The 19,665-nt window shown below is 36.1% G+C and overlaps 4 protein-coding genes and 1 long non-coding RNA gene across 8 annotated transcripts; 3 read left to right on the top strand and 2 right to left on the bottom strand.

Moving 5' to 3' along the window:
• Positions 1–963: 963 nt before the first annotated feature.
• On the top strand, positions 964–4,198 carry LOC110814831 (KOW domain-containing protein). Its single transcript, XM_022042416.2, has 6 exons — positions 964–1,176; positions 2,145–2,229; positions 2,332–2,427; positions 2,776–2,879; positions 2,960–3,096; positions 3,661–4,198. Exons 2-6 carry the CDS (start codon positions 2,170–2,172, stop codon positions 3,741–3,743), a joined length of 480 nt encoding a protein of 159 aa, XP_021898108.1. The 5' UTR covers positions 964–1,176; positions 2,145–2,169; the 3' UTR covers positions 3,744–4,198.
• Positions 4,199–4,675: 477 nt separating this feature from the next.
• Positions 4,676–7,431, top strand: LOC110814827 (vicilin Pis v 3.0101-like). Its single transcript, XM_022042407.2, has 7 exons — positions 4,676–5,566; positions 5,664–5,839; positions 5,916–5,996; positions 6,088–6,363; positions 6,470–6,550; positions 6,750–6,942; positions 7,045–7,431. Exons 1-7 carry the CDS (start codon positions 4,915–4,917, stop codon positions 7,200–7,202), a joined length of 1,617 nt encoding a protein of 538 aa, XP_021898099.2. The 5' UTR covers positions 4,676–4,914; the 3' UTR covers positions 7,203–7,431.
• Positions 7,432–7,633: 202 nt separating this feature from the next.
• LOC110814828 (Phosphatidylinositol N-acetylglucosaminyltransferase, GPI19/PIG-P subunit) lies at positions 7,634–10,870 on the bottom strand. 2 transcript variants are annotated; one of them, XM_022042408.2, is made up of 5 exons: positions 10,566–10,870; positions 9,807–10,052; positions 9,167–9,239; positions 8,386–8,504; positions 7,634–8,129 (listed from the first exon to the last, which is right to left on the bottom strand). In XM_022042408.2, exons 2-5 carry the CDS (start codon positions 10,006–10,008, stop codon positions 8,005–8,007), a joined length of 519 nt encoding a protein of 172 aa, XP_021898100.2. In that variant the 5' UTR covers positions 10,009–10,052; positions 10,566–10,870; the 3' UTR covers positions 7,634–8,004. The 2 variants fall into 2 exon arrangements, with proteins under 2 accessions (XP_021898100.2, XP_021898101.1); XM_022042409.2 differs by having other exon boundaries at positions 9,807–10,410; positions 10,566–10,868.
• A 239-nt stretch (positions 10,871–11,109) lies between these two features.
• On the top strand, positions 11,110–13,072 carry LOC110814830 (uncharacterized). 3 transcript variants are annotated; one of them, XR_015818121.1, is made up of 4 exons: positions 11,110–11,640; positions 11,833–11,988; positions 12,264–12,597; positions 12,679–13,072. It is a non-coding gene; the product is annotated as an uncharacterized LOC110814830 (long non-coding RNA). The 3 variants fall into 3 exon arrangements; XR_002539737.2 differs by having other exon boundaries at positions 11,110–11,988; XR_002539738.2 differs by having other exon boundaries at positions 11,110–11,988; positions 12,260–12,597.
• Positions 13,073–13,147: 75 nt separating this feature from the next.
• On the bottom strand, positions 13,148–19,161 carry LOC110814826 (phragmoplastin DRP1E). The gene is made up of 15 exons (XM_022042406.2): positions 18,806–19,161; positions 18,354–18,417; positions 18,089–18,196; positions 17,678–17,779; positions 17,531–17,581; positions 17,385–17,446; positions 17,083–17,173; positions 16,908–16,972; positions 16,361–16,555; positions 16,154–16,273; positions 16,007–16,077; positions 15,151–15,376; positions 14,980–15,030; positions 14,522–14,890; positions 13,148–13,516 (listed from the first exon to the last, which is right to left on the bottom strand). The coding sequence occupies exons 1-15, from the start codon at positions 18,944–18,946 to the stop codon at positions 13,388–13,390; spliced, it is 1,845 nt and encodes a 614-aa protein (XP_021898098.1). The 5' UTR covers positions 18,947–19,161; the 3' UTR covers positions 13,148–13,387.
• Positions 19,162–19,665: the final 504 nt, after the last annotated feature.

The following is a 19,665-nucleotide window of genomic DNA, read 5'->3' as shown; positions in this document are numbered from 1 at the left end:
TGAAACTAGCTTATTTTGTATTTAAAGATAATATTTTGAGTTAGCTCTTGTTTTCTTAATCGATTATACATAAACTGATTCTAAAAAGTTGTGTCGGTTTCTTTTACTATAAAATTTGAGAATTTTAATCGCATTTTATATTGATTTTAAAATTATAAAATTAATAAATATATTTTGTAATTTTAAAAAATTAATTTTAATTTTTATTAAAAATTTACATTTAAAAATATTAAAATTAATTTTAATTATATACTTAATTTATATTATATTATTTAATTTAAATTATTATATATAATTTATTGTAAAATGATTAAACTAACCCTCCATATAAGAAAGCCCTAAAACTCAAATTCATCTTTCCTTGTTACCTCGACTCTCTCCCCACTGTTCGATCACCTCCTCTTTACCACCCCCTTGAGTTATCATCTTTGCCTCGTACTTGCACGCAGTGTACTCGCCTTCAACTGTACTTTAAAATTAATCTGCCGTTTTTCTCTACTCGCATTCAAAATCATCCATTCAGGTCTCCAAGAGTTATATATATGGATTTTATCTTGAGGACCGATTAGAGTTATTCTTAAAAATTTTGAAACACTTGAATTTTAAGTTTCTTACAGATGAAACTAGCTTATTTTGTATTTAAAGATAATATTTTGAGTTAGCTCTTGTTTTCTTAATCGATTATACATAAACTGATTCTAAAAAGTTGTGTCGGTTTCTTTTACTATAAAATTTGAGAATTTTAATCGCATTTTATATTGATTTTAAAATTATAAAATTAATAAATATATTTTGTAATTTTAAAAAATTAATTTTAATTTTTATTAAAAATTTACATTTAAAAATATTAAAATTAATTTTAATTATATACTTAATTTATATTATATTATTTAATTTAAATTATTATATATAATTTATTGTAAAATGATTAAACTAACCCTCCATATAAGAAAGCCCTAAAACTCAAATTCATCTTTCCTTGTTACCTCGACTCTCTCCCCACTGTTCGATCACCTCCTCTTTACCACCCCCTTGAGTTATCATCTTTGCCTCGTACTTGCGCGCAGTGTGCTCGCCTTCTAACTGTATTTCAAAATCAATCCGCCGTTTTTCCCTGCTCGCCTTCAAAATCATCCATTCAGCGTCGCTTTGGAGCAGCCGCGGCAGGATCCACTGGTAAAGTGCTTTCACTATGTATCTGTTGTGAACTCATCGGCGATAGGACCCCTTGGTTTTCTTCAAACCGGGGATCTTTCTCTTTTTTTTTTTCTAGTGTTTTCTGGTTGCTATTTGCATAAATTTTTGCTTTGTTCAATTACTGCCTCTTTGCTAATGTCGTGCTACTCAACATCTTTCTTCCAAGGCTTCGTTCCTCCTGATTCATTGCCGAGACGTGTTTTCTTGCTGTTCCATTTTCTCGTTTTCTACAGATAATGTGTTACTTCGAGATTGTTTTGTATTTCATTGAAGGCTTCTCTTTGTTTACCTATGCTATACGTGGTTTTCGTTTTTCTTTTAGTTTTGATTCTTTTGTGTTCCTGGTGATACTTGGTTGGGGTTTAATACTACAACCTTGAATCCTGGGTTCGTAAAGGCAATTTGTGATGTAATCTTTTTTATTTTCAATAAATAAAATTCTCTTTTCTTGATAAGAGCAATTTTGGTTATGCATCAGGGACTTGTAGTTGAAGTATAAAGAGGAGGGCTTTCTATTGTTCAGAAAGCATAATTTGCTGTAAATCCGTATAACTAATATGAGGAAATAATTAGAACTTATTCCATTTTCAGTAAATGAGGAAAGCTTCATTTGATAACTTAATCTTCTTTTACTTTTGACAGCAACAACTGCGAGAAAAATGTAGTTCTTCTTGTATATATATATTTATGCATTTAATAATTACTATTCCTTTGTACTCGGAACAAGCAGCAATGATATACACAGGACTTACTATATGCATTCTTGCACTTAACTGCTTGAATCTTTTATATATAAAAAAGAAGTTTTCTTTCAAAATGTTGCTTCCAAGTTAAATATTACCTATCCCTGTTTGTCCATGTCCATTTTTCATGCATCTGTTTTAAGTTTGACATTTCTTAGGACTGTATTCACCATATTGTCTACTGATTGGCTTTAATGGTATTAGGTGCCTGGTCTTGATTAGTGATATAATGGGTTGGAAGGCAGCTGAGAAACTTATCAGGCACTGGAGGGTTCTTAGAGGAGACAATGTGAGGATGATATTAAATTCAAGTCCTGCTTAACTGATTCTGTACTTCGTATGCGTTTCCTTTGTTTTTGGATTTTATTATCTTTATCTTTAATGTTTGCAGGTAATGATAATTAGGGGCAAGGATAAAGGTGAGACTGGAGTTATTAAGCGTGTCATTCGCTCCCAAAATCGTGTCATTGTTGAAGGTAAAAATCTGGTAAGATACTCATTCTATCATGTTGGTTTTCTCTTTGTGTCAAGTGCATGAAGTGCTTTCTTATTTTCCTTCTGGTACCTCATACCTTGTCATCTATTGATGCCCACGAATTACAGGCCTGCTTCTTTCATATATTTTCTTTATCCATCCCTTAGAAAAATAACTGGAAACATGTGAATCTTTTGATGGCCAAGAATTGGTGACCTACTTCAAATTTTCTTGTATTTACCTTATCCATCCTGTAGAAAAGTAACTGGAAGTATGTCAATCATGTAGCCAACACAGAAGCTGGCTTTTTCTCCGTCCACTTTAGTTGTTTAATCATTGATTAGTCATGTCTTATTGCAGGTAAAAAAGCATATTAAGGCAGGACCTGGTCATGAAGGTGGAATCTTCACTGTTGAAGCTCCACTTCATGCCTCAAATGTACAAGTTGTTGACCCAGTCACAGGGTACCGTTCTTCCTATTGCATGCAACCATTATTATTCTCATTTTTCACAAAGAAATGATGATTAATTTTAACTTATGCAGGAAGCCTTGTAAGGTTGGGATTAGATATCTAGAGGATGGAACAAAAGTTAGAGTATCCAGAGGTATAGGGACATCGGGGTCTATAATTCCTCGCCCTGAGATATTAAAGATAAGGACAACACCAAGACCTACAGTTGGTACTCAACTGAAGCTAATATCCATTGTTTTTATCCTTCTTTCTTCAGCACACACATAAACACTGATCTTCTTGTTCTTCATATGTTGCTTTTCCTTCTTGCCATTATCTGTTCTAAGTTGCTATATGCGGCATGTATTATTAGCAATAATTAATTATTCAAGTAAAAAAAATTGCATACTGTCATGAAGTTTGTCGACAATGATACCAGATAGCACATGCTAAGGACAGAAGGATACACAAAATCTATATGGATTACTTTAGAGACTAGCAAGTTTTGAATTCTTAGACCATAGCTTTCACAGATGAAAACGGAAGTCTTAAATCAAATAGTTCAGGAAAAAGTCACTTCCAATTTTTTGAGGAACTGAAACTTGAATACATTTATGTACGAGCAATCCAGTTATTGGTTTTAATACCTGATACCTCAAAGAAAAAAAAAAAAGCTTTTTAGCTATCCCATTTTTCAAGTAATGAAAACGATGACACAAAATTCCAGCATCAAATAACCAAACTGGTTTTGTCGTACTCTATTTATTTGGGTTTGTTCTTGTTGTCTTTGCAGCTGGCCCCAAGGATACTCCAATGGATCTTGTGTTGGAGAAGACATATGATGCTAAAACCGGAAAGGGCATGCCTGATCTTTAGAGGATTCTTTTGACGTTCTTCAACATCAAACATATGATTGCTTGAAGATGTTACAAGTAGCTAGAAATTATAGTTGCTTGTTGGTTTTATGCATGTCTAGAGCGTTTCTATTTAAAAACATGGCAGTATTGCTAGAATGCATAATAATCTCTTTACCAGAAAGACTAGGAGTCGTGCAGGTTTTATCTGGTTTGCAGATGTTGCGACTAACGGATTTGAGTTGATTGAATTTCTGGTCTTTACCGTGTAGCATCTCATTAAATCCATGTGTTATGAGCTCTGTATCTCTTTGCATGACTTAGGTTTGTCGTTTGAGCTAGGCTATTGTCTTTTAAGCAAAAATCTACCATGTTATGCTAGAAGACATTATGGACATGTATAATGGGACAATCACTATATTTTCTACTGTATTGTTGTATTTGTTTCAAATAAAAGTAAGGCAAATTGTAGGCAAATTGACTAATGTCATGAAAAAGGGAGATCCAACTATCCCAGATCCAATTTTTCTCTTTGGGTCAGTCAAAGATTGGTTTTTATTACTCTTTACCTCAGCCTGCAGGCCACCCATGAATTGCCATTTTGCTACTCTACTAGCGAGAAACCATCCATTGCCCATTTGGCCCCTGCAGATTTGGCAACCCACAAGCTCTGCAACCAGTTTCCAGAGCCCACACACCTCTTGGCTGTTTTTGTCCACAGGCTTCTGCACCAAACACACGAAGCGGCGGGTTTTGCAGCCTGATTTTGCTACTTGAACATTGCCAGATTATTGGTCATTCTTGATTTTAACGGTGGAATGTTTTTGAATTAAGTTTTTTATGAGTCAGAAATTTTTAGTTTCAGTGATGATACTGTGGGAACCCTTTTGTTAATAAGAGAACGAAACACTAATTAAACCCATCAAAGAAGTCAGCTAAATAAAATAAATAACTATAATTAACATGTGTTTATATACATTAAACTAGTATTGAATCGTACCCACTCACCCTCGTGACTCTGCTGATCTTCACTCTCATTCAACTGACACATGGCGCGGACACTTGTCTTCTCGCATGTCCTCTGCTCGCCATTCTCATCTCCAACCTCTTCTTATTTTCTTCTCTAAGCCCACACCTCGTATTCCCCACCCCCTTCATCAAGCGAGCATCCGTCGGAGACTCTTTTGACCAGAATGGCCACCAAAGCAGAGCTTCTTTCTGCGGCGTTCGTCCTTTCTTTTCTCTTTCTTTCTGTTAGTTTAGCATATGGTATGAAAGACCCAGAAGTGCTGCAGTGTAAGCACCAGTGCAGGCAGCTAAGACGGGTCGGTGAGGAAGATAAGCAAAGATGCTTCGAGAGATGTGACGAGTATTATAAGGAGAAGAGAAGGAGAGAGCGGTCTCGACAAGGACACTGCGAAAAAGTACTTGGCGGCAGTGATGGAGAAGATGGATCTTCTTCTTTAGATCCTCAAGCCCAGTTGAGTATTTGTCAAGAAAAGTGCGATAGTCTACGGGGAGAGCAGAGGCAGCTCTGTCGCCTTCGCTGCCAACATAGTAGGAGGAGAGAACAAGAGGAAGAAGAAGAAGAAGAAGAAGAAGAAAATGACGATGACGAAGAGGAAGAGAATGATGATAGTAACCCGTATGTGTTTGAGGATAAACACCTGACTACGAAAGTGAAAACGGAGCAAGGAAGAGTGGATGTTCTTGAGAAATTCACGAGCAAGTCAAAGCTCCTTCGAGGAATCAGGAATTACAGAGTAGCATTTCTTGCAGCAAATCCTCTTAGCTTCGTTGCTCCAAGTCACTGGGACGCTGACGCCGTTCTCTTTGTTGCAAGGGGTAAAAACAATTTTTCGATTGCTTGATCTCTTTAATTTGTTACTGTTCGATCGTATCTGTGTGTGTTTCTGCTTTAATTTAACATAAATCCCTGTAGGTCGAGCAACGATCGGTTTGGTACGTGAAGATAAGACAGAGAGGTTGAACGTTGAATTTGGAGATACAGTAAAAGTTTCTGCAGGTACTCCAATTTACATGGTGAACAGAGATGAAAACGAGAAACTCTTCATCATCAAGCTCCTACGACCTGTAAATCTCCATGGCGAATACGAGGTAAATGAACAAATGAACTGATCATCGTCTGATATACTAAACTTCTGCTGATGGGTTTCTTTTTAATGGAATCAAGGCATTTTATGGACCTGGTGGTCGAGACCCTGAATCATTTTACCCAGGATTCAGCTCGGAAGTACTCGAAGCTGCTCTCAACGTTAGTAGTAATTCGACTCGATGAACTGTTTCGACTTCTGTTCTTTTCTATTTCAACACTGCAAATTGTTTTCTTGAATGTAAATGATCAGATTAGAAGAGAGAGATTGGAGAAGCTTTTCAAACAACAGGATGGAGGGAGCATCATGAAAGCGAGTAAAGAACAAGTGAAGGCAATAAGCAGCCGTGTAGAGGAGGAAGGTTGTAGCTTCTGGCCTTTTGCAGGTGAATCAAGACTCTCTTACAACATAATCAAGAGACGTCCGTTTTACAGCAACCGCCATGGCCAACTCTTCCAAGCTACTTCATTTCATTACAGACCGCTTCATGACCTGAATCTAATGCTTTCTTTCGTCAACATCACCAACGTAAACCCAACACTTTTCAGCTTATAAAACATCCAAATGAAGCACCAATCCCTACCGTACTGATTATGGGTTATTCTCTCTTACTGTGTTTAATAAAACTTACCAGGGATCCATGTCTGCGCCAATGTACAACTCCAGGGTGACTACAATAGCTATCATCATCAATGGGGAAGGGCGCTTTGAAATGGTGAAGTTCAAAATTAGTGCATCTTACTTTATTTTCTTTTTGTTTTACTAGGTCAAATAAAATCATATCATACGGTGTTAGTTATAGATTTAGTACTACAGTTTTTCTTTGTTTATATATCTAGTTTGCATCTGATGTATTTTCTTATTCTCACACTACTGCTCTATAAACTTCTATCTGTTGCTTTTATTTGTTTCAGGTGACTCATAAGGAGTCAAAGCAAGGGAAGAGCAGCTCAGCTTACCAAAGAATAAGTTCAGGCTTGAGAAACAACATGATATTCGTTGTCCCGCCGGCTCATCCCTGGGTAGTGCTTGCATCACCCACCACCAATCTGCAAATCCTTTGCTTCAATGTCAATGCTGAAAACAACATTAGATACCCACTTGCAGGTATATACAATAGAGTGGACTAATACACTACATTACATTATTTGGTTCGACCCATTTGTTAGACAAGTATTTTGATGGTGCTGTGACTGTAATGATGTGTAGGAAGAAGGAATGTAGTGAAGAGTATGGGAAGGGAAGCAATGGAGTTGGCGTTTAAAATAAAAGGAGTAGAGATAGAGAGGGCATTTAGCAGCCAAGGAGAAGAGTACTTTTTTGCAGGACCAAGAGAAGAGAAAAAACAGGACTATGCTTATGCTTGAGAATCAAAGGCCGAGGGAAATCATGTAGATATACATACAAATAATCTTATCATAAGAGATGTAAGTTTTGGGAGTTTGTTTTCTTTTCTTTTAACAAAGGTCTGAGAGTAAAATAAAAAATAAACAGAGATGTAGCATTTCTATCTTCTCTTTTCTCTTCCTCATAGATATGTTACATACAAAATCTGACAATGGTGTTTCGATCAGAATAAAATGAAGTTGTTATTTATACCACATTATAATACAAGTACAAAGAATAACTAGGGTTTTGTGATAATTGTCCTATTTCTCTGTAAATCCTGATGCAAGATGTGAGTTTATCAAAAATGATATCTATACTCAGCTGGTGTAAACCATAGACGGCAAGACACAAATACTGCTCAGCCTTAGTTGTGGATCAAATAGAAAGAAAACCTGAACAATCAAAGAACTTGACAAATGATCATTTGTTGTTTATAGTTCGTAAATTGATTTTTATCCAGAACAGAAATTGATATAAGTAGCTGAAAATTTTACACCAAAAATAAGGGGGAATATCAATTATTTCTTTCCTTGTCTGTTTTTTCTGTTCCTCTATTTCTCGCTTTTTTTCCTCTTCTTTGTTCCTAAACACAAGCATTCGTGCTCGTCTCAAGTAGTGTCGTGTCGACAGTTATAGGGCCGACTATACTTACCTGATCAATCACATGCGGACTTGACATTATTTGCGTTCAAGTTCTTTTAAAAATCTCTACTCAGTGCCGACAGAACACATTTTCTTCAAGAAAATATAGGCAAAGGCAGAGTATCCATGGGTGCTGTGTCATTTTTTATCATTAAACATGAGATCATTGACTCTGAAGATGCTAATATCAGATATCGGCTCAATGGGTGACTCATCTTCCTCTGTAGATGGAATAAAGTCTGCCGGTTCTCTACTGAATTCATCTGAGAGTAGAAGTACTAAATTACAGAATATAAACACACAAGTTTGTTTCTTTAATCACACCCTTCCTCAATACTGAACAAAAAATAATTTAAATAAAAAATCTAGCCAACTTATATATATCCTCGTAACAACATTATCTAACAAGTAAATGCTAAGGTATGAATGGTATTGATACCCTAATTAACCAACATGCAGCAACCTTTCTCAGTTTAAAAAATATCTCTAACATATTACTATAAGCAAGTTGTAACTTACCCAAAAAAGTATTTATTGATGTTGGAGGAGGAGTTGACATGAAGCTGAGGCCAACATAGAATACCAATGCTAATATTACAGTAACCATACCATATGTTGGCACCGCCAATGCCCAGTACCTGGCAAGGCAAACTCGAATAACAGAGTTTAATAGCAGAAATAATATTCACGAGAAATAGATAATACTAAGCTTATTCTGCAATATCTTTTCTCCTACAATAGGTCAAATAGAGATCGAAATGAACATTGTCACACTTAGATCTGTCATTGGGATGACAACGATGATAGTTATTGGCTATTATGATTGGCGATCTCGAACTTTGATCTTTAAATCAAATCATATTTAATGCTATATGTTTGTCAAGGCGTTAAGCAAGAAAAGATGCTTACCAAGGATTTATGTGGAAGTCCCAAAAAAGGTAAATCAGTCCTTATTGCAGACAATGCAGTTTGATCACATACAGAAGGATTTCACAGCCAAAGAATGAAGCAAAAAGTTTATGAAAAGGATACTAGTATTCCATCATTTAGTGAATAATCCTTGAAGCTGGGATGTGTTCTTCTTGACCCATCATATGCTTCTTATATAGGTAATTGAAAAACAGTCCACATCCCAAAAGCAATAATCTTCTTGAGCTATCCTTTTCATTATTCCTTGTGTTCGTAGCAAGGAATTTAGAAAATAAAACTTGAGTTTCTTTATCTGAATATCTTTAGGATCAAGAGAAGTTCTAGAACTGAAAAAAGCTAAAAACTTATCACAGACAGCAATATTACTGACCTGCTAGGATAGTAAAAGATTCCAACTGAATGTAGCAAATGCTCAGGAACATACGCCCAAACCAAGAAAATAACTGCTCAAACAAAATATGAAAAAGATTTATAAGAAGCTCAGAGCATGTAGTTTTCATCAAAATCCTAAAGTGAAATTCAACAAAAAGGTCCTTCTGAAGATATGCATTTACAGCCTTTAGGTTGATGAACTAGGCACAAGAAGATCACAAACATCTATCAAGAATTCTAGTATGTTTCAGATGGGAGATGAAATCAAATTACTAGCTGTTTCTCTAGGAAAACCTCAGATGTTGAGCTACAAAGAACATCCTACGATTCCTCTCAAAAAGTCCACGAGCAGAAGGACATGCAGGCTCATATTATGTTTGAATTGACATGTACAATCCATTTCAATAGATTTGACAAAAACTAACAAAACATTTACCATTATTAGTATTGTTTTGTCAGTAAGGACCAGATTATCAGGAAAAGTCCCCATTATTAGTATTATTTTGTCAGTAATAAATGAAAAACAAAAGTTGTCATACATATAGCACCCACAGAATTTTAAACAATAAAGCAGCTTCAGAATGCAAGACATATGGAAAAGAAAAACCTCATGAAAAATGAAGTAAAATGAAATCTACCTGTAGCAACAACTGTTGTGATTGACCCTACAAATCCATAGACTTCAGACGGCTTTGGGCCATGTTCTCCAGACAATCCGACCCCAGAAGCCTTGTCATGAGGATCTAGAAAGGAAACAGAGGCCCTCCTCCTCTTTGAAAAGCTAAGGATCCTTCTAGGACTATTGACAGAATGAGGCTCATCCATCACTTCTTTCAACATACAAGGTTTCTGGATTCCTTCAAATTCTGGAACTGATTTGCACTCTGCACAACGAGTTCAAATAGAAGAAGATGCTGATGACGGAAGACAATCTGGAAATTTTGCTGTAACTTTTTTGCTGATGCAGGTGGGTCAATCCCAATTCTGTGAGAAGTTCTATTTTGATCATCCTACTTATTAAATTGTTTTCATTACAACATTGAGTTTTACATCAAAGCTCACTATGACACAAAAGGAAGGATCGACACGCCAGTCCCTGAGGTGATCGTGTAAGTTAGTGACAACGAGTAGCGAGCTGATGTGCCAGCAACTACTAAAGGCAACTATCATCATCATCGCCGAGCTATCAATTAACCATCCACAACACCGGCGGGGTGAGTGATAGCAGGGAAAATACTAAACCTAGTTGAGATTTTACAAAGATCACTTGATAGGCAGTTAAGAGCTTAAGCACAACAAGAGAAAAAAAAAATAACAGGAATCGCAATTTCAAAAGTAAAAAATAAAAAGCGAAGGCACGATTTACTTGATACGCATAAATGAATAAGAATCCTTACCTATAGAATCCTTCTTCTTTCTCCATCTCCCTCTTCCGCTGTCTTTCGGATCTTCCTCTCTTTCTGCATGATTTCCAGCAAAAGATCCGGTTTTCGACGATGTTCTGCTGAGGCTGAGAGCTCGTGAGAATATATTATCGAGAGCGAAGACAAGACAGTCAGGTCTGGGAATTGGGGGATTTCGATTCTGGAGAATCAAAAATTAAAGGAATGAATTTTGAGAAGTGTGAAAAATGAATTTTTGTGGAGTGGTTGGCTGGCCAATTGGGATGGCTCAAATTTTTCCTTCTTTTTTAAAAATACAGCGTTAAATATATACATATATTTAATTTTTGCTTGTATTTTATACTTAAAAGATATTAATATTAATCTACATATATATATATATATATGACAATTAAATATAAATAAAATGTATAGATTATTAATTAACGTATACAGTCCTTCCATACCAGATTCCAGGCTTGGGCCTTCTTCTGGTGATATGCATATATATATGTATACATAGATATATATATGTATGTAAAAGTTGTGCAGGGGCCTGGATACCCACTACCTGATGAAGAAAGGAAGAAGCAGTGGCTTAGAATGAATTAATCAGCAGAACCTGAGCCATTCAATTTCTTTACACTGAACATTTTTTTAACACGATCTCTCTGCCTTGCAGCCTTCAGCTTCATCTTCCTCATCACCAACATTTCTCAACTCATTACTCACAGCAACTCAGAGTTCAATTCCATGTCGCTTTTCCTCCATTGTCCGTTAATTCCTCTAATACCCAACACTCACTTCCCTGGTATTTTATCTCTTCACTCTTTAGATTCTTCTCTTTCTCCTTTGATCTCTGTATTTTCTTGGTTCTCCCTTCTTCATTTCTACGCAGTGACGGTGAAAAATGCAGTCTGGCATCTGCGGCTCCTCTTGAAGCTATATTATTCGACATAGATGGGACGCTCTGTGATTCGGATCCTCTCCATTTTCATGCTTTCAGCCTAATGCTTCAAGAGGCATCTTTTTTCTTTTCCTTTTCATGGCTTCATTCACATACATATATGTGTGTGTATAACCATTTGGGGTATCTCTCTCTTCTTTTTTCTTTTTCTTTTCACGACTCCATGCATATACATATATGTGTATATGTACCCATTTGGGGTATCTCTACTCTTTTTCTTTAAATGTCTTTTATTCACATACATATATGTGTATACATACCCAGCTGGGTATGGTCAATAGATAATGTAATTGTATGTGGAATTTAAATTCTTAGGTGGGTTTTAATGGAGGAATACCCACCACTGAGGATTTCTTCGTTGAGAACATTACTGGTCGAGATTATGAACATCTCTGTGGTGTCCTCCTTCCCTGATTGCGATCGCCAACGAACCAGAAAGTTTTTCCAAGACAACGAAGACATCTTCAAAAGGTTAGCGTTCGAACTAAGAAAAAATAGAATGTAATGGTAATGTGGTGTTTGTTGGAACTAAAGAAGAGAAAGTAAACTTTTGAAAATACTGTCAGAAGTTAAAAAATGGCAGAAGACTATCTTATATTTACTGGAAATAATATGTTTGAAGAATTCAATAATTTTATGATTGTTGAATTTGATATGATTGATCTTTGATTTAATACATTACTTTCAAGATATAGAGGTAGTGTAATTGCAGACATAATATTTAACTTGTGTATTGAAAAAGGCAGGTGCTTACCACTAATATTGTGAACTCAAATGTTTCGATCACAAAATTCTGAGAGAAAAAAAGAATTGCAGACTGGCCAAAGAAGAACTGGTAGCCATGAAAGGGCTGGAGAAGTTGTGCGGGTGGATCAAAGATCGGGGATTAAAACGAAGTGCCGTGACAAATGCACCGAGATCAAAAGGAGAGTTGTTGATATCCATGGTAGGCTTTTCAGATTTCTTCAAAATCCTTGTCGTTGGGAACGAATGTGAACGGCCAAAACCATTTCCAGATCTCTATCTGAAGGCGCTTCAAGCGCTCAACGTCTCACACGTAAACATGCCTTGGTGTTTGAGGTTGGTGTGTGTACTATCTAGTTTTTGCTTTGTTGTTAACCAATAAAAAAGATTTACTTATTTGCGTTTTCAGCTGCGAAGGACTCTGTTTCGGGAGTAAAAGCCGGGGTGGCAGCTGGGATGCCGGTGGTGGGGTTGGGAGCAAGAGACCCTGAGAAACTCTTGTTGGAAGCTGGAGCAAGTTTTGTCATCCAGGATTTTGATGATCCTAAACTGTGGACAACTTTGGAAGATCTGGACATGAAGACAACGGCTATTAGGAATACTTGAATGAAGAAGCACTTCAAATCTACTCTTTTTCATTTCAAATTGGAAGCTCTACATGCATAAATATATATTTACCTCATCAACAATTAGCACCATGCTCGCTTCGAATTAAGAACATAATAGTACTGGCACAGAGCCTCTTCGACAACAGGTGAAGAACAAAACAATACTAGTATATTCAAGGAAAGGATCAGAATATTTTGGACCATTTGCAGAACATAAATCTTGATCTTCACTACTAAATTCTAAATTCTAAATTCCAAAAGTTGCTTCACTGCATAACTTTTAGACGAAACAGCACAAACTGGGTCAACCCCATTATATTAACCGTGCAAAAGTGATCTCTCTCAGATAATATATACGCAGATGTCAAACATAAAACTAACATCCAAGAATGGAAAACTACAATCAGAAATTACACAGCAACAAATACATACGGAAAAAGAATCTGGACTTGTCCCATACAGGACAAAATGAATAAGATGTTCTAGAACCTCTGCCTCAATAACTACGCGGAATCGTTTCATCTGGCCCATGATACCGAATCAATTTCATCTCTGGCAGCCTTGTATAATTCAAGCCTCTTGGCACACTGTTGTCTCCTTTCCATCAGCGCTGGGTCTTCATCTAACAACTGTCCAAGCTGCTTACCCTGCAAAAAAATACAATAGAACATTATTCGTGACCAGAATCTTAGAAGTCCATCTGCCTTTTTTGGACAGTAAATAATCTATAATTTTCATTTCATTTATAAACATACTGATAATAAGATCATTTAGAAATGACTTTCTTAGACTAGAAATGACAGTTCAAGCCTTTTTTTCTCCAAAATTTCATAGCTCATTTCTAAACTCCATCAAAAGTAACGAAACGTTCTCCTAAAAATAAGAGAATAGCTACCATGCTGCAAATTAGAGAAAAACAACAGTGCAAACATACGCAAATTATATCTGAAAAATACAAGCTTTGCTCAACTTGCAATGCCCCATTATCACCAAAAAGGCAACACATCTATCCAGTATATATTACTGGATGATTTTCCATTAGTCCATTATGACAAAATACTTAAATAGCATGCAGTAAGAAATAGCTAAGCCATCAAGTTATAGTTGTAATCAAGATTCAAATTGCTAATTTTTATCCCAAAGAAAGGACTCAAATTGCTAATCAAAAACCCAATTCATTTTAACTGCAATTTGGACTTAATCAAAATTTACTGTCATGTGTATATACTTTCTAAAAGAAAAAATATCAAAGTACAAAATATTAAGAAATTTATACTAACATTATTAAAAAAATACTTGTTTTCAAAGCAAATTGTATAAACATTGTAACTTATAAGTAAATAAACATAAATTACTGAAATATTTGATTAGATTCAGTTTTATTTAGAATGGAGTGCACAACAAAAACTGAATCAAATTATGCAATTTACTATCAATTTTTACTGCTTGTTTACAGTTCATTATAGATAGTGGTTCATTTATACAATTCAAATCATTCTATTACTGAATGGAATCAAGCAGAAAAATTCAAGTAATGAACTTCTAAGATTCTAACAACAGTGGAACAAATATTAAAAGTATAGATATGAACACACATATAGCAAAGTACGGATAAATCGACAGAATATAGAGTGGGAGAGAGACGTGCATACCTCTTTCTTCCCTATTTGTGTATAGAAGTGATTTAATAGAGATTGTTTGGCCTCCCTAACTTGACAATAAACGACAGCCTTCGGAATAGTGTTTCTTAGTGTGTCCGAAACCATACCCACATAGGAGGACACATTGGATCCTATCCTCCTGAAGTGGCCCTCCGCATATCGATCTGTGGCTGGTCCAGTAGGATTTCCTGCTTTCTCCACTTCCTGTGGAAGTCTCCGGAAGAAATCTACAGTTAAATATGAAGATTCCATATCAACCAACCGGAGAACTGTTTTCTTACTTTCCTCACGGAACTTCTCCAAGGCCTCATTAGCAGCAGCTGCTATTTCAGCTTGCAGTGTTGGAAAGCGCTTTAGCTCCTGTTTTTGACACAATGAAGATAAATATAAGTCTTATTCTCTCGCAGGGAAAAACCGAGAACCAGTTGTACTCTCATCATAAAGCTCACCTGAGTTTCTCCAATTGACTTCCTTACAAGCTCTTTCAGGACAAAGTGCACCTACATCATAATATGATGAAAACTTTCCATGTTAATTACAAAAGGGTTCCATAAAACAATTCCCAAGTATGCTGAGGTGAAAACTAACATCCAGGAGGCTCCATAAACAGGACAACTTACAGCATCCACAGAAGCTTCAGATGGGCCTCTGAAATAGTTCAGTGCCCCCTCAATTAGTCGTCGATAACCTTGCTCTGGAGCAATCAAGTGAGGCTGATAACCATCTGCCTCAGACACAATTCTCTTTACATTTTGTAAGGAAAGATGCCGATCAAACGGAAGCTTCTTCAAAGCAGCAGGGAGCTGGTTGTCGAAGACCCCATAGATACGATCACCTCCAGGTCGCCTAAGTGCAAAGAGAATTGTCAAGAGTTCAGTTGACATTAATTGTCTGGGACTGTCCTTTTTAAAATAGACCTAGGAAGGGAAATAAGGATTGCACTCTTGTGGACAAATTTCCAGCAAACCGATGTTTTTATTAGACATATTTATAGCCGAAGGATCCATATATCTTGAGCTTAAAAAGTAGAACTGTAGGCTGTTTATCTATCAAAGAACCAACTCAATAGGACAAGGACTAGCACTTGCTATTAATTTGCTTCGAAGAAGTTTTGCTCCAAGATATCACGCACAACCAGCAACAGCTTTAATAAGGGACGAAAGGTCAGAATGCAATTCAACTCGCAATTCTAAACACACTTTGCCTTGTGGATTCCACACACACTTTGCCTCTTCGACCAAGGATATTTAAATAAGGCAAAGAATGTGCAACGTTTGACATAACCATGGAATTAAATAAGATATGATTTATGTTCAATGAACATTTAGATCTACATAGAAGATTAACTGAAATGACATTTTAGGGTGTACCAGATATTTTTTTTTTAAACGACAGTATACCAGATTTTTTCCTTTTTGAAATCTGAAGTTCCTAAGAACAACAAATGCAAAATCAGCAATGTAGACAAGAACTTACCCTCCATCCAGATGTTCCTTGAATATTTTATCAAATGCACGGCAAAGCTCCAAAATTGTGTATAATTGAGCCTAAGATAAAACATCAGTTAAGCGCAACAAAGAAAGTATAACATTCAAAACTAAATGCCAGAATCTAGCTGCTCACCCCAGCATCAACAGCAATAGGTCTACCAAGATGGTCCATCTCTGATTCAAGTTCATCAATGCTTTTATTAATTAAGGACGTGATGCTTGGTATCCGGGCCCTAATAACAGATTCCAAATGCTAAAAGCAAAAGAAGGCCACATCACAAAAATGACACGCAGATGAAAATAAAATCCAGCTAAAATTGAAAAGCTCCCAAAACCATACCTTGGATAGAAGCTTTGCTAGATACTCTGAACCCATTTTATTAGCTAAATGTCCATAATCAGGACTAGTTGCAAAATACTCACGCTCCTTGCGTCTAGCAACAATCATGTCAACGTTCTTGTTTATGTCAGCTTGTGAGCGGTTCACAATTCCCACCCAAGGATGTTGCAACCTGTAAGATCTTCCTTCAAGAACCTTAGAAAAGACAAGGACAAGTAAAAAGTCTCAATAGGACTTAATATGGGAGAAAACACTATATCTAAGATCTGATACTAAAAGAAGACCTGGGCTTGCTATAACTAAAAAGAAACAAAAAAAGCAAAAACAAATGCAATATCTGCACCTACCGAAGTTGGTTGTAGTTCGCATGAAAATCAAAATAACCTTCCAGATTTTACTAAAAAATGTTTGAGAACTACCAAGAATTTAGAATTATATCTTTATTGTGCAAGATACACATGATAGTTAGAAATCATTCAGAATACAAAATTTACAAAAAAACATCTGTCACCAGTCACATGCACACTCACTCATAGAAGCCACTTACATCCAATGCATTGGTTCCTTTGTCCATCAGATCCAGCTTGGTCAACACTCCAAATGTTCGTTCACCTAAGAAATCATACCATAGCATACAGAATATTAGAACAATTGACCCAGTGACAGGTGGTCTAGAAGAAATGCATGATCAGAATCCAGTTGAACTGTTCACTAGCTTGCACCTGATGGATCCACTTCCTTAGCAATCTTGATAGCATCTGATGTTGCTATATCTTGATTGGCCGGAGATATTGCCAGTATGATACAATTAGGCTACAAAGCATCTCAAAGTAACCAACCAATTAGAACATGAATTAAGTGCCCTAAAAGAGTCCAAACAAATAAATGAATTACTACAAATTTATTCTAGTAGATAAATTTTCCTCTTTTTTATCAATTTAAAAAATTGAGACAAAAAGGGTGGAGCCCAGAATGAATATAATGTCTGCTTTTTACCATAAAAATATATACAATGTTTGCTTACCTTCTCTACATATGATCGAACCATAGATTCAATGTCTTCAACAATGCTTTCTGGCTGCCCCTCTGGAGAGAAAATAGTCTCCATGAACAAACTTTACATCACATATAAGTCAAATCATTAGTAAAGAGACGGAACTCAAGACATACCAACAGCAACTTTGGTCAGTCCAGGTAAATCAATCAGTGTCAAATTCACAACTGTAAACAAAAGGATCAGGTTAGAAAGTTACAAACAAAAGCAGAATGTGTATCATTCATTCAAAGGAATAACTAATGATTTTAATAACATCGAACCATTTGGAGAATAGATACTGAGGTGAATAGGAACTGGGGATATCTGTTTTGTCTTCCCAGTTATCCTATCAGTCTCATCTTGAATTTCCTTGCGAACCACGGCTGCAGCCAAAGGAAAATAATAAACATAAGAGAAAATTACATAACACAAGGAGATTCCCAGCCAAACAAGTTGAGGACAATCTAATTATCTTGCAATTTAAACATCATCCCAATATAGCTACATTAAGTTAAAAATTCGAAAATAATGAAAAGAAACACAAAATGCTCATGGTAAGATACCATATCTTGTGTTTCTCCTCAGGATAAACCTCTCATTTATAATCTTATGAAATACAAAATGCTGTGGTCGGTCCTTAAAATTTCCAGGTAGCGAACAAAATAAAATGTTGTAATAAAAGGAAAATGTACCAAAATCAGTGAATCTCCTCCTGGGCAAGTGAAGAAATTCGGCATACTCCTGAGCTCCTTGCTCTGTCTTGTGGAGCTGCAACACCAACGGTCGTCTTGTCACAATCCCTGGAATCCCCCATTAAGAAAAAGCATCTCAATCAATAGTCAAAATTGGAGAGAGTGAGAAATAAGAGAGTACAGGCGCAAAACAAATTATTTAGAGAGAGCGAGAGCGAGAGAGAGAGAGAGAGACTGAGAGGACTAACAGAGAAGAAGCACTAACCAGATCCTCTAGGAAGGAAGTCTCGGCCAACTATGCTCTCCAACACGGAAGATTTTCCTGAACTCTGCACAGAATTCAAAACGAAGAAGACTAAATCTACAGGCAAATGAAACTTCCATCTCCCCAGAACATTAGGAGTTTTTAGCAAGTACGATCCAGTAAAACTTTTACCACTTTCTCATTTGGCCTAAGTACCATTCCAGGAAAGTTCATATCGGCTAATAATTTTTCTTAGACTGATAAATCCAAGAGAAATATCCGTTGAAAACCTAACAACCTCTCACTGGACATCTAAACTGACTATGTTTAGCATACTTAACTTAACTCCTATCTCGGCTAATAACTTTAGAACAAAACAAAAACAAGAGAATTTCTTCAAGAAACAAGAGGAACAAAAATTTCTCCAAAAACAAAAAAAAAGAGGGGGAGAGAGGGGTGAAGGGGAGAGCAACCTGGCCACCAACAACTGCAACAGAAGGAAGAGCTTCCCATAGAGAAGAAAAAGAATTATCTCCACCTCCATAGTCTCCAAGCACGGTGCAAGCCCTTTGTATCCTATTTACCAAACCTATCAAGCTCTCCATGGTCGTCATCTTTGCTTGTTCTTATTTCTCAGCAACAAAAACAGAAATCGAAAGATCGGATTACTTCCACCTCGGTATTTGTTCTCCTAACGTTGGATCTTCTTTCAGTATTAAGAAAACCCGAAAATTCGAAGAAAGGAGCAGAAGGAGCCTTGACTTGAAATAGACGCCAGAGAGAAAAACAGAGAGAAGATGGTTTTTCTGCGGTAAGATTAAAGAAGCAGGAAAGATCGGAAAAAGAAAAATAAATGAAATTTTTCGGACAAACATCACGCTCGGTCGGTGAAAGATGTTGTTGTCCACGTGGCTTGTTTTGATTGGATTGTCACTGACTTACTATCAGTGCTCAACAGAAAATTATTTATGCCTTTACGCGTTTGAATTTTTGAATTTTGAATCTCTTCTTTTTTTAAATAAAAAAAATTATTATTATTATTATTTTTAAAAAATTATGCGAAGATCCTTAACGGCTCAAACAAGAGGGAGCCGACGGCCGCCAGCTCTGGCTGTCCAGGCTGACTACCCCCTTCACTAATAGTTTAATAATTTCAATTTTTTTTTTATTGTATTTAGTATACCAGTTCATAAAATTAAAAAAATTATAAAAAAACATTAGTAGATTTAAACTTATTTTATAAAAATATATCTATATTTAAATAACTCGAAACAGCCGTTTAAACTTAACAGTTAAATTACGAACTAAAAAAGATTAAGAAATAATCGAATGG

This window comes from Carica papaya, chromosome 3 (assembly GCF_054855325.1).
Source record: "Carica papaya isolate Zhongbai chromosome 3, ASM5485532v1, whole genome shotgun sequence".
In the NCBI taxonomy this organism is placed as follows: domain Eukaryota; kingdom Viridiplantae; phylum Streptophyta; class Magnoliopsida; order Brassicales; family Caricaceae; genus Carica; species Carica papaya.
The sequence above is the reverse complement of the archived record's forward strand: the minus strand, read 5'-3'. Positions and strand labels throughout refer to the sequence as shown.

What these genes read in the sequence shown, in the direction of transcription:
- LOC110814826 (XM_022042406.2), bottom strand. Translation starts at nt 18,946, where the DNA reads ATGACGACCATGGAGAGCTTGATAGGTTTGGTAAATAGGATACAAAGG. An exon ending in CTTCCTTCCTAGAGGATCTG is followed by an intron (nt 18,197 to 18,353) that starts GTTAGTGCTTCT and finishes GGGGGATTCCAG; the next exon opens with GGATTGTGACAAGACGACCG. An exon ending in ACTGACCAAAGTTGCTGTTG is followed by an intron (nt 17,447 to 17,530) that starts GTATGTCTTGAG and finishes TTTTCTCTCCAG; the next exon opens with AGGGGCAGCCAGAAAGCATT.
- LOC110814827 (XM_022042407.2), top strand. Translation starts at nt 4,915, where the DNA reads ATGGCCACCAAAGCAGAGCTTCTTTCTGCGGCGTTCGTCCTTTCTTTT. An exon ending in CGTTCTCTTTGTTGCAAGGG is followed by an intron (nt 5,567 to 5,663) that starts GTAAAAACAATT and finishes AAATCCCTGTAG; the next exon opens with GTCGAGCAACGATCGGTTTG. An exon ending in ATCTCCATGGCGAATACGAG is followed by an intron (nt 5,840 to 5,915) that starts GTAAATGAACAA and finishes AATGGAATCAAG; the next exon opens with GCATTTTATGGACCTGGTGG.
- LOC110814831 (XM_022042416.2), top strand. Translation starts at nt 2,170, where the DNA reads ATGGGTTGGAAGGCAGCTGAGAAACTTATCAGGCACTGGAGGGTTCTT. An exon ending in GTTGTTGACCCAGTCACAGG is followed by an intron (nt 2,880 to 2,959) that starts GTACCGTTCTTC and finishes TAACTTATGCAG; the next exon opens with GAAGCCTTGTAAGGTTGGGA. An exon ending in AACACCAAGACCTACAGTTG is followed by an intron (nt 3,097 to 3,660) that starts GTACTCAACTGA and finishes TTGTCTTTGCAG; the next exon opens with CTGGCCCCAAGGATACTCCA.
- LOC110814828 (XM_022042408.2), bottom strand. Translation starts at nt 10,008, where the DNA reads ATGTTGAAAGAAGTGATGGATGAGCCTCATTCTGTCAATAGTCCTAGA. An exon ending in CACAACAGTTGTTGCTACAG is followed by an intron (nt 9,240 to 9,806) that starts GTAGATTTCATT and finishes TTGTTTGAGCAG; the next exon opens with TTATTTTCTTGGTTTGGGCG. An exon ending in ATCAATAAATACTTTTTTGG is followed by an intron (nt 8,130 to 8,385) that starts GTAAGTTACAAC and finishes TTCTACTCTCAG; the next exon opens with ATGAATTCAGTAGAGAACCG.